The sequence below is a fragment of the Anopheles gambiae genome, chromosome 2 (assembly GCF_943734735.2).
Source record: "Anopheles gambiae chromosome 2, idAnoGambNW_F1_1, whole genome shotgun sequence".
Taxonomy (NCBI): domain Eukaryota; kingdom Metazoa; phylum Arthropoda; class Insecta; order Diptera; family Culicidae; genus Anopheles; species Anopheles gambiae.
The window spans coordinates 88988106-89000389 of NC_064601.1; the positions used below are offsets into that span (position 1 = coordinate 88988106).

At 54.3% G+C, this 12284-nt stretch overlaps 1 protein-coding gene across 7 annotated transcripts; it reads left to right on the forward strand.

Moving 5' to 3' along the window:
- The first annotated feature begins 252 nt into the window (after nt 1-252).
- On the forward strand, nt 253-12282 carry LOC1276410 (uncharacterized). Of its 7 annotated transcripts, none has more exons than XM_061651591.1 (6): nt 253-671; nt 1574-4540; nt 4812-7173; nt 7462-7688; nt 7750-7974; nt 8940-12282. In XM_061651591.1, exons 2-6 carry the CDS (start codon nt 1668-1670, stop codon nt 11050-11052), a joined length of 7800 nt encoding a protein of 2599 aa, XP_061507575.1. In that variant the 5' UTR covers nt 253-671; nt 1574-1667; the 3' UTR covers nt 11053-12282. The 7 variants fall into 7 exon arrangements, with proteins under 7 accessions (XP_061507575.1, XP_061507573.1, XP_061507577.1 ...); XM_061651589.1 differs by having other exon boundaries at nt 253-608; XM_061651593.1 differs by having other exon boundaries at nt 253-490.
- Nucleotides 12283-12284: the final 2 nt, after the last annotated feature.

A 12284-nucleotide genomic window follows, 5' to 3' on the forward strand; every position in this document is an offset into this window, starting at 1 on the left:
ACTTTCGGTTTTGGCAGGACACATCTTAAATATAGCGCGCGGGCGCACTCTGTGCACGTTCGATCAACACACGATCCGCAAACAACCGGCCCGACGACCGGCGGCAGCTTGGGGGTGTATAGCGGTAAAATAACCAAGGGATGGTGATCTTTTTTTTTTTTTTTGCTGCCGTTCGGGTTATGTTTTTGTGACTCTCCGCACGGGGTGGTGCACTGGTGGTGGACGAATGGCCGGTTTTCGGGCAGCTCAAAGATTTTTCGCACTACGTCAACCGACAGTGGTCCTGCGCCAGTGTCGAACGGAAAATGTTGGCGTTCACAACAACGACGGGGCCGCTACTGTGCTGCTACTGAGCCGATCATCTTAATTTTATTTTTCCCCCTTTTTGCCTGCAAACGAAATTCGATCACTGCTCACCGGGAGCTGTCGCTGGTTTAACGTTATTATTTTCGTATCGTGTTGTGTGTTTTTTTATAATTGTTTGCTGTTGGTTTAGTTCCGGGTTTTTAAGTTACATTCGATCAGATTCATTCTGTTGGAATTGTACTGCGGCTGCTGCTGCGTAACGTTTCCAAGAGGAAAGAGAGCAAGTGTCAGAAGAGCAAAAGGTAGTTCACCTGAGTCTACGTTTCCGTGCTGTGTCGTTCAACTTGAGTGCCAGTTTTTCAACAGTAATGTTCTTCAACTTAAATAGATCAATCTCAAAAGATTCAAAGTGATCGTGCGAAACAGTGCATTGCAGTTGCGATGAAGTGTCGTGACCTGTTTTTTGTGTGAACAAGACAGGGGCCAAATACCTTTGCCAGTGTCCGTTGATATATAGCTCGTTTTAGGTTTGCTGAAGTGCCCAAATCTGCAGTGTGTCTGAGTGTGTGTGGAATGAATTTCCAATTTCAAACGATCGTTTGTGCCAAATGAAAGGACTTTGAGCAATATAAGCACAAAGAGGTGTAACGGAAATTACACGGAGAGAAAGCAAAGTGCCCTCTGGGGCCGTCAACGTGTGCGGGGACAACATTACAAGTGACACAAAGAGTGACGACGGGCTCTCTAGCGCCCGTGTGTAGTTGTGGTTTTGCGTGTGTAGATCGCTTGGCCCGTAGAGCTGCCCGCAACGATCCAAAAATAAGTCCCCGACAAACCCTGTCCGGTTGACAAGTTGTTCGGTTTTTGAGGAGGGCAGGGAGGAAGTCAAAGGGGAGGAGTGGAAGAGAGATTTTCAAGCTGGGCACGAAAATAGCGGACAATCGTGTGTGTCCCGCGAAAACCCTGTGCGGAGGTGCACTGCACCTCACGCTGTGTGTAGATGAATTAATGGAAGGGATCGTTGAGAAACGGCTTTACGAAACACATCCTTGAGAGATGTTGGTGGCCATGTCGGTGTGTGTGAGTGTGTGTTTTCACACTCTTTTGTGGGAAATCTACAATGTTGATGTAACTCGGTAACGCGGTTGAGATATAGGAGTACCTTTTCAATGATCTTCAACTTGGCGATCACTTTTGCTTTAGAAAATATTCCTTTTAGCTAAATATTTTATTGGGGGTTGTCCACGAATCTTCGCCTTTTTTTTAGCAAACGAACTGTTCAAACTCTCTGCCACTGAGTGTATAGAAACCAATAGCAGTGTGAAAGTGTTAAGAACCAGTGTCATCAGCAGCCGCACACCATGTCCATGCAGGCACTGAACGGTGGTGGGCCACAGCGGCGCTCCTCTCTGTTACAGCGGTACCAACCGAAGGGAGGCTCGCAGGACCCGTTGACTAGCCCCGCCATGGACACTCCGCCCAACATCGTGAAGTCAACGAGCCAGCGAAGCCTCCAGAACTCGTCACTGTTGCAGCGCTACCAACCGAGACCTCTCGGTAGCCACGGAGCGAGCGGATCAGTAAGGCCGGAGTCGGGCAGCTTTGCCGAACCGCCGAAAAAGTCCACCAGCCAGCGTAGTCTCGATCAGTCGAAGCTGCTGCGCCGGTACTACCACCAGCCGAACTCGCTGGACGATCAGCAGCAGCAGCAACACGAGTACGAAACTTCATCACAGAAGGGAAGCGATATGCCACAGAACCACAGTGACGCCCAGCGGTACAGCAGCCAGAAGAGCCTGGAGAACTCGAAGCTCTTACAGCGGTACAACCCGATGAACAACTCGCAGGAGTTTACTGGGCTCTCGGGACGGGAGAGCACACCGGTGGCGAAGTTTGCCCGTGGCGGCAGTCTTGAGCCGGAGCGAGTGCAACGATCCTCACTGCTTTCGAAGTATACGCCCCGGTTCGGCAAGTCACTGGATCGTCGGGAAACGCTGGAAGCGGGTCGCGGACATGCTGGGTACAGTAGCCAGCAGAACCTGCGCAGTCCGTCCGGTCCACCAATGGCGCCGAGTTCGATGTCCCAGAGTTTGGCCGGTTCGCAGAGCGAGTTCGCCGACTACGGGACGGACCATTTCGACCAGTACACGAACATTCGCAGCCGATCGTCGAGCGTTTCGCGCGGCGGTTCTCGCCGTGGAGGGCTGCAGCGTGGTTCGCAGCGGATGCTGTCAACCGAATCGGAACCGGATCCGATCACGCCCGAAACGCTGCCAGTGGTGGCGGCAGTAGCAGAACCAGTGCCGGGCAATATTGCATCCGCTCTGCCACTGCCGATGTTGGGCGTGATTCCACCGACTCCTGCACCGCTGGACGTTGGTAAGCAAGCGAGCTTTGCGCAACAGCAACAAAGCTTGGGTCCACCGAAACCGGAACAGCTGCAGCAGCCGGCTCCGGTGGCCACCGCACAGCCCGGTCCGACACCGCCCGTCAAGCCGGTGCGCAAAGATCTGCACCCGATGGCGGCGGCGGCGGCCGTCCTGCCACCGGCAACCATCGTGAGTATAGCCATTCCCACCATCACGAAGACACTCGCCGCACCATCCGTCAAGCAATCCGTCTCATCATCGAAAGAACCCTCACCGCCATTGTTCAGCACCCGCGATCGCATGGATCATTACGGAAGCGCTTCCAATCCCGACCCATCACACGAACCCCATCCCCGACCATCGCCGACGCCGACGAGACGGACCAGCACGTGGACACAGTCGCCGAAGGGCACGATGACGCTGCAGCTGCCGCTCAGCGACATGAGCAGCCGGCGCAGCATGACCGACCTGCAGCAGCTCGGGGGCCGCGGCTCGACCGGCAACCTGTCGTACGAGCTGTCGGACGTGTCGGAGTTTACCGATCGGGCCGAGATGAGGCAGCTGGCCGCCCAGCATCACCATCATCCGGTGAAGCATACGCTGGCGAGCGCGTTCGAGCAGCTGGCCGCCTTGACGATTCCGCAGGCAATGAAAACGGACGCCGAGCTGGACGAGGAGGAGCGCATTGAAGCGATCCCGCCCGATCGGAAGCTCAAGAAGCGGGACTTTACCTACCATCCTTCGTTTGTGCGCAAGCAGAAGCAGGAGAACCACCAGGAGGGTACGAACCTTTCCATCCCTTCGGTGGACTCCCGACGCAGCACCAGCAGCGTGGGCAGCAAGTCGAAACAGCAAGAGGCGGAAGAGAAGCGTCTCAAAGCGGCCGAAGAGAAGCGCAAGCGGGACGAGGAGCGCCGGCAGAAGGAGGAAGACAAGCGGCGCAAGGAAGCGGAAAAGCGCGCACACGACGAGGCGGAAAAGCGCCGCAAGGAGGAGGAAAAACATCTCAGAGAGGAAGGTGAGCGGCAACGGAAGGAGCTAGATCGACGCCACAAGGAGGAAGAGAAACACCTCCGAGAGGAGGAGCGTCATCAGCGCGAAGAGGAAGAGCGTCGCCGGAAGGAGGAGGAGCGCAAGCACCGCGAGGAAGAGAAGCGTGCCCGGGACGACGAAAAGCGCCGCTTGGAGGAGGAAAAACGAAAGGAAAAGGAGGAAAAGAAGCGACTTAAAGACGAAAAGAAGAAAATGGCCGCTTCTGGTAAGGGTGCAGGTGCTGCCGGAATGGTAGCGGAAGAGTCGAAGGCACCCGAGGAGGAGATGATCGATCTGGCAAGCCATCTCGATCACTACAGTGTCGCTGCATCGAAGCAGACGCAACAGGCACAGCGTAGCCTTTCGCTCGGTCGTCCACGTTCCGGTGGTACACCGTACGGTAGCCAGGGAGCGCTCGGATATTCAGCAGCTCGTGGTCTATCCAACAGTCACCAGAGCTTAGATCGTAACGGTTCCACCTCGTCTGTGCCGCGTCAGTCCAAGCTGCTGCAGCAGCGGTATGGCCCGAAGGCTGGATCGCAGGAGGTGATCAGCAGCGGAACGTCCGAACCCGTGCGTGATCTGCACCGAAGTCAGGGCAGCTTGGACTATCGCAAAGCGATGCGTCCCTCGCTGCTCGACAAGTACACGCCGCGTCCGTTGAGTGCATCGACTGCGCCGGGAGCTGCGGCAGGAGCTGCCGGGCAGCCACGGTCGATCAGTCAGCGTAGCTTGGAGGCCGGTGGCCGTCTCGAGAACTCGACGCTCTTGCAGCGCTACAAGGCGAAGGGTGATACGGCGAGACTATCGGGATACGATCAGTACGACCATCGGTAAGAGAACATGCGGGAGACTTGTTGTGGAGGAAGGGTTGTTGCACTAACTCAACTTACTTCACGATGGCAATTTGGGGAAGACATTGGAGAGAAATTGAATGATCATATCGTACATAGGCATTTTCTAGCTAACTTGGTTTAAATTAGGAATCGATTTGGTAATAATTCTAAGTGCTTGCTGTTTGCTTCGCATTTGTTGGGATTTTTGACAGTTTCTTCCAAACCTTACTAATAATCCTATCACTCTCTTCTTCATATCTACTTGTAGTGATCACGAGTATGAGCCTATTGGTGAACCAGTCGATACCTCCAAACCGTCCACGACCAAGGATGGCCTGCTGGCCGTATCCGGCCAGCCCGACGGCCAGGAGCGTAAGCAGTCCAACGCTTCGTTCCTGCGCGTACCGGGCAACGACGAGGGCGACACGATCAGCATGGAGGAACTGCAGAAATCGATCGAAGATCGTTACTTCAACCTTCCAACCGATGCCGCTACTGCTCAGGACGGTGGTGACGCAATGACAGCGGCCGCTTCGGTCGCTTCTGAGCCTCAGGGTGAGAAGACGAGCAAGGTTAAGGCAGTCATGACCAAGGCCCAGAACAGCGGCAAGCAGGCGATGGCAAAGGCACAGGAAAGCGGCAAACAGGCGATGGCTCGCGCCCAGGAAGGTGGTAAAACGCTGCAGAAGAAGTTCCAGCAGCAGACCGATCGCTTCAAGACGAAGATGTCCAACATTAAGCTGAAGAAGGACAAGGATGGGGCGGCACCACTCGCAAGCCCTGAGGTTGTAACGACACCCGAGTTGGAAAAGCTGGACTTTACGCTAGCCGTCCCGAAAGACGAAGAAGTGCCACAGCAACCTGCCCAAGAGCCGCAGGCCGAGGAGGAGACAACTGCTGCTGCGGAAGAAGCCGCAGAGGACGAAACAGGCCCAATCAAGCCGGGCAGCAAACTTGGCAAGCTGAAGAACATGCACATGCCCAAGCTGCAGAAGCCCGACTTTAAGCGGCCCGAGTTTACCAAGAAGATGCCGAAGCTGAAGGCACCCGATATGTCCAAGTTCAAGCGCCCCGAGATGCCCAAGTTCCTTACCGAGAAGCCGGACTTTAGCAAGATGAAGTCGGACTTTGCCAAGATAAAGCTTGCGCGCAGCAAATCCATGAAGGAAGCGTCCCCATCCGGTGCGACCAGTGCCGCCTCGCCGTCGGATGCCTCGATGATGGGCGATGCACCGACCACGAAGGTAAACTACACCGATTTCAGCACGTACCCGCGCATTTTCGACAAGTTTAAGCGCCAAAAGTCGGCCGGCCCCGCAGCGACGGGTGGACAGGCGGCTGGAGTTCGTGCGGGCACACCACCACCGCTCGAGTTTACCAAGTCGGCACCCAAGGGTGCGGCGTTGGTATCGCGCTGGACGTCGGAAAAGTCGGAAGATACTGAGAGCAACCGGTTCCTGCAGTACACGGGTAGTGAGCTGGATGAGCGTGAAACGTCTGTGGAGCGCCGAATGCGCCAGGAGCTCGAGCGGGCGGAGTTTGAGGGCCCCGAGCTGGCTGTAACGGAGGAGCAGAAGCAGCTAGAGGAGTACGATAAGGAGAACCGTGAAATTCATCTCCTGTCAGCCGCTCGGCACGACGAGTTCCTGAAGCGCAAACCGCCGATGGAGCGCCAGGAGTCGGATCTAGCCTCCGAAGAGGAGAAACAGTTCTGGGCCAGCTCGCTGGGACAGAAGATTCGCCAGAACATCGACATGAACAGCAACGATCTGGACTTCCTGGACGAGGAAGAACGACTGCTGGTCGCCAAAGAGGACGCAGCGATTGATCAGGAGGCGCGCGAACAGGCCCGCTTCCTGCTGGAGTTGAGCAAGCAGCGTACGGAGAAGGAGTTGGAACGTCGCTCCTCCACACCGTACACCAACCAGGAGTGTCAGTCATCGGGCAGCTCGAGTGTACGCCGCCGCAAGGGCGTACTCGAGGAGATCGATGACGATGAGTTCTTCCTGCGCCAGAAGGGCATCTCCAAGGATAACATCCAGATGGGCGAGTACATCAGCTCCGCGATCAAGGAGGGCCTAAGCCACCCCAAGAACGCACTGGCCGACATGGACCGGTACGATTACTACGACGAGGAGGATGACCAGGGTATGCGCCGGTACTATCAGCAGAGCTTCGAATCGGACGACGTCTCCAACCAGCAGGCCGATTACTATCGCACCTTCCCGCCAGATCGTCCCACTCGCAAATCCAAGAAGCAGTCCGACCAGTCCGTACCGCACGCGGACGACCAAGATTACGGGCTGGAGGATGAGGAGCTGGAGGAGGAAGATCTTTCGTTCTACGATCGCCAGCGCACCAAGTACGGTAGTGAGCAGCCACAGCTTCTTCAATCAGCCGCCGCCCGCTACATGGACGAGGAGGACGACTCCCTGCTGGGTGGTTCACTGCCACGGCAGGCCATGCTAGCCGGCACGGTCGTTCCGCCGACACCGCCAACCCGCCATCGCAAGAAGCGCTTCCGCGATGTGACGCCCTCGGACGTAGAACCACCATCCTCATTCACGAACGGCGGATTTTCCGCGAAGTCCATCTCCAATAACTTCATCTCCGGACCACCACCTCCCACGGTAACCAATGCGCACCGGGTTTTGCCCCCCATCGGTCCCAAGCCAAGGTCCTGCCCAGGGTGGGCCCTTTGGCTAGCGGGCGGGACACGGGGCAGGGCCCATTAATGCAGCCACCTTGTGTACTAATCAAACTCCCCATTTTCTTTTCTTCTTCCCCATCAATTTACCCCACCATTCACCCTCGGGCCGGTCCATGCTGCTCGATCATACTACTGCATGCGCCTGTGTTTGTGTATTTGTCTGGTTTTGGGGGTTTTGCTTCCTTTTGCTTCCACACTTTCTCCGCAGACGACGATGGCTTACCGGGCCGAGGTGCCGCTAGCGCGCGAGGAAAGCTTCGGCACGCTGCCAGCACCAACGCCGCGCCGTTCCCGGTCTCGTTCGCAGATCTCCAAAGCTCTCGACGACGATGATCGTGTTTCCCGCGGGGCGGAGTCACTGATTGGTGGCATTATCGATCGCCCACCGATTCCCGGCAGGGAAGGCTATTCTTATGAAATTTCCGAATCGAATGGGTAGGTTTCTTTGATGGCGTTGGGTTCTGCTGTGATACTGAATGCTGAGTGTCTCTTCCAGCTACGCCACTGTACGGAAGGAAGCACCACCGCGTCCACCGGCACCTATACGGCGCCGAAAGTCGACCCGCTCGCTTGATGCGCCACCACCGCGCCAGTTCAACACGCTGCCGAACTACAATCACTCGGTGTCGCCCGTCCGGCCGCAGCGCAACTACAGCACGATTAACCCGAACCGTCCACCACGCAGGAAGTCCGTCACCAGCTTGACCGGTGAGCAGCAACTGTAAGTATTGCCCAAAGTCGACATAGTCGACATACGGAGGACTTGATATTTTGTCTGTTTTATACACATTAGTTCATTTAGGCCAGATTCAGGGCTACGCAAAATAATTTCGGGAGTGCTTTACTGATCTCCAACCCATACCGTTTCCTTGACTAATATTAAACTTATGTCGATCGTGAAACATATCCCTGACCGACATAGCTTTCTAATTGAGGTGGAGCAATCAGATCTCTAACTCATTCTAGCCTATAAACTGATCCTAAACATATACTGGCTCTAGAACTGATCCTGAAAACATATCGGTCCAGAAACTGATCTTAAACCCATATCGGTGCTGAAACCGATCCTTATCCCATACCAGTTTTGAAATTACTCTTAATTCTATACCGATCTTTGAGTTTATCTGTGTTGTTTGAGTTTGCTGTACCTATATCGGTCGTGGAACTGACCTCACACTTAAAACAATTCTGGAATTGGTCTTTGAATCCATGCTGGTCCTGGATCAGATCCTAGCCTTGGATCCTGATCCCTGAGATCTTGCAACTGATCCCTAACCGATTCCGGTTTTGGAAATGTTCACGACCCTTGCAGAACTGATCTAAAACCTGTACTGGTTCTGGAGCTAATACTGACCCTGATCCTGAGCCATTATAGAGATAATCCTGAACCCATATTAGTTTTCGAACTGATTGCAATCAACCGGGAGGGTCATGGTGCTTGGACAGGAATTGGAACTAATTCTGAGGCAATTAGATCCTGAAACTGATCTAAAACCCATAACGGTTCTTGAATTAGTCCAACATTCATGCCAATCTTTTTGTAAAATAAGCTCAACCTATCCTGGTACTGAAACTGACATCTCCTTTTTCTAAAAAAAAAAAAAAACCTTGAGAAAGTGTCCCAAAAATTCACAGATACCTCTAAAATTCTTTAACTCTTTATTATCTCATTTTTTTTTTGTTCAGGAAATCGTCCAGTCTTAGCAAGGACGACGTGGCGCAGTACGAGGACGTGATCGCACCGGCACCACCGCTGGGACCGAAGCCTCCCCTACACTCGGGTGACGTGGCGAACCGGATGAAGGATCGCCCGCTACCACCACCACCGCGCCCCACGCGCAAACCACGACGCCCGGACGGTAGCGACCATCACGATCTGGACGGTGGAGCGGAACGCATCATACCGCTCACGGTGCCGAACGACAGCTCGATCGACGAGGTCGAAACGGCCACCCAAACTGACCCCGTCTCGGAAGACTTCGGCTTCGACGCCGAAATAGCGGCCGTAACCGAGCGTGCCGCCCGCGCCCACGATGGCGACCAGCTGGAGGGAGCACTCAACCGCTTCCGCGAGGGCAACGCAAAGGCGCTGTCCGAGCGACCGAAGTCATCGCGTTCGGGTAGCCGGCCGGAAACGCCCGCCTCCATACTGATCGAGCGCAAGGTGTCGACTCCTTCGCTAAACCACGAATCGATCGTGGAAGCCTCGCTGACGGTGCAACCGCTCGAGGAGTTCGACGACGACCAGTACATCGCGGAGCTGGTCAAGAAGTACGTGTCGGACGAGCGCAAACCGGAACCGCGCCGGACGGACACGTTCGAGCGACGGTTCCGCAAGAGCACCAACAGTTTGACGCGCGAGGATGAGATCCGTCCTGTAGAGGCGGGCAACAGTCTGCGTACACCAACGATGCGTTCGTCGCGCACTTCGGTCGATGGACGGCTGTCAGCGACCACGCCCGAACCGCTGCGTAATGTAGAAATCGCACCGAACGTAATCGAGGAGATAGTGGAGCGTTTGCGCACGACCGAACAGCAGCATATCGATGAGCTGCATAAGCTGCACCAGGAGCAGCTGGAGGATTTGCGCCGCCAGCACGACGAGCAGAAGCGGCTGCAGGAGCAGAAGTTGGAGGAGCAGCAACGGCAGCTGCTCGAGCAGCAAAACCAGCAGCTGCTCGAAACGCAACAGCTGAAGGAGCAGATTCAGCAGCAGCAGGAGCACCAGAAGATGCTGCTCGCCCAGCAACAGAACCAGCAGCAGCAGCTACTGGTTGCCCAGCAACAGCAGCAGCTGTTGATGGAGCAGCAGGAGAAGGAGCGCGAGCTGCAGCGGGAGAAAGAGCGCGAGCTGTTGAAGGAGCGTGAGCAGGAGCTGGAGCGTGCTCGGGAGCGCGAGCGAGAGCTACATCTAGCGCGGGAGCTGGAGTTGCAGCGTGCGCGCGAAATCGAGCAGCAGAGGGCGCGCGATCTCGAGCAGCAAAGGATACGCGAGATGGAGCTGCAGAGGACCCGCGAGCTGGAACATCAGCGGCTGCGGGAGCTCGAGATTCAGCGTGCGATCGAGGCGGAACAGGCTCGCCAGCGGGAGATTGAGCTGCAGCAGCAAAAGGCGACCGTAGCGGCAGCACAAGCGGCATCGAACGGTCCTGCTGCTGATGCGACTCTACAACAGGATGGTGATGTTAAGCTGGAAGGCCCAACGAACGCTGTTCCAGTAACTGCAGTTCCCTCAGTGGACGTAGTAGATGGTGCAGCAGCAGCCCTACCAACCTCTGCAAGCCTGCCCTCCGATCAAGCTCCGATAAGACCACCACTCCCCCCGATGGCAGCCCCATTCGTGTACCATCCCGACTATCTGTCCGCGTCGGCCGCTGCCGCCTCCTACCTGCTGCGAGGCATTCCGGGTTCGGAAGAGGACCTTGGACTGGCACCGTCGGCACCGCAGCGTCGCCGCCGCCACCATCGCTCGAAGCGTGAGTCCACCTCGGAGGAAGACTTCCAGCGGGAGCAGCGCCGCCATCGACACGGTACCCGCTCGCCCGAACCCTCCATCCCGACGCTTGGCGGCCAGCTGGTGCGGGCGTGCGGTTCCTCCATCCGCCAAACCGGTGACGACCTGATGGCAATGCTGCGCGCCAGCAGCAAGGACGAGAACAAGCGCGACCTGCACATTGCCATCATCATACTGATCGTGATCGTGGCCGGTCTGATGGCGCTCGGCATGAGTGGCGAGAAGGCGGTCCACCATCACCACTGGGACTACTTTAGCCCGCCCGGACACGGTAGCAGTGCGTAGAGCGCGTTGCTGAGCCTTTGTCTGCTTGTTTCTTGACGATAAACCTGTGTTTTATTTTAACGACAAATCTCTTTCCTTTTCCCCACAACACAACAACGAGCCCCCTCCCTCCTAACGTAGTCCACAAGTAAGCCGAGCCTGATATAGTATGCAATCCGCATGGCATGGTGTGTTCGATGGGTTGCATATCTTTTAGGCGCTCGCTGTATCTACTAGGTTTTTGTTACCATAGAAGCACTCACTACAAGAATGCTGCATTTTTACACGCACGAACACACACACACACACTCACGTACCCATACCGTTACAGTTGAAGCACAGTTGAAGCACACGCAGTCATAGCTCCTCTCATAGTGCACACGTGCATGCACTTTTGTTAGAAGTTTACCATTTACTTAGAGTTTGGAGTTAGAGTAGTGCATCAGTGTTACTGTATCGTTCGAACGATCGAAAACTATTCAGCCAGAAAGCCGTAAACTGCGTGCCATCATGTACGATTATTTTAATTTTTTTTTGTGGTATCGAAATTCTAAGTAGGTGAAGTAGTTGTTGTTTTCCGATATACCGTTTGTTTGCTTGTATTTCAACGCTCTAGTGGTAGTCGTTTGAACTGTTTCCTCACCCTATTTTGTCTCGGTGGGGTAACATTCTGATGTTCTCTGCTCCAACTTTTCATCTTTTCTGTTGTTTTAGTTTCATCAGTTTCAACGAACACATAAAACAAACGTTGTGTTTCGGTGAACCAGACGAGAGTTTGTGTCTAGTCATATAGCTTAGGTACTACTGCAATGGAAGATCCAGTTCATTCAATGGTTTTTAACTTCGAAAAAAGAACACATGTTTGAAAGTTCTTCTTGAAGCCATCAAATCCATTGTTCTAGCGATTTGAGAGATCGAAAGCTTAAAGCAAATGATATAAAAAAGAGCAAACGAATTTCGACGAATTTATGGATCATTAGCAAAATTGATTTTTTTACGTTAGTAACGTTATCTCGTATCATGTTCTCCTTTCAACTAGTTGACTGTTTTGTTGTTTTAAGTTTCTGTTTTCTGGTTTAATTTTTTTGTCGTCATTTATCTATCTGTTTAGCCGTTACGAGTAGTGAGAGAGGAGGGAGAATGAAGCAAATAAGTTATTGAACAAATTCGAACACTTCGAGGGAGAAAAAGGGTGAACGTGTAATTTTACAAGAAAAGAAATATATAGTTGCATTATTGATAATCAATCGATC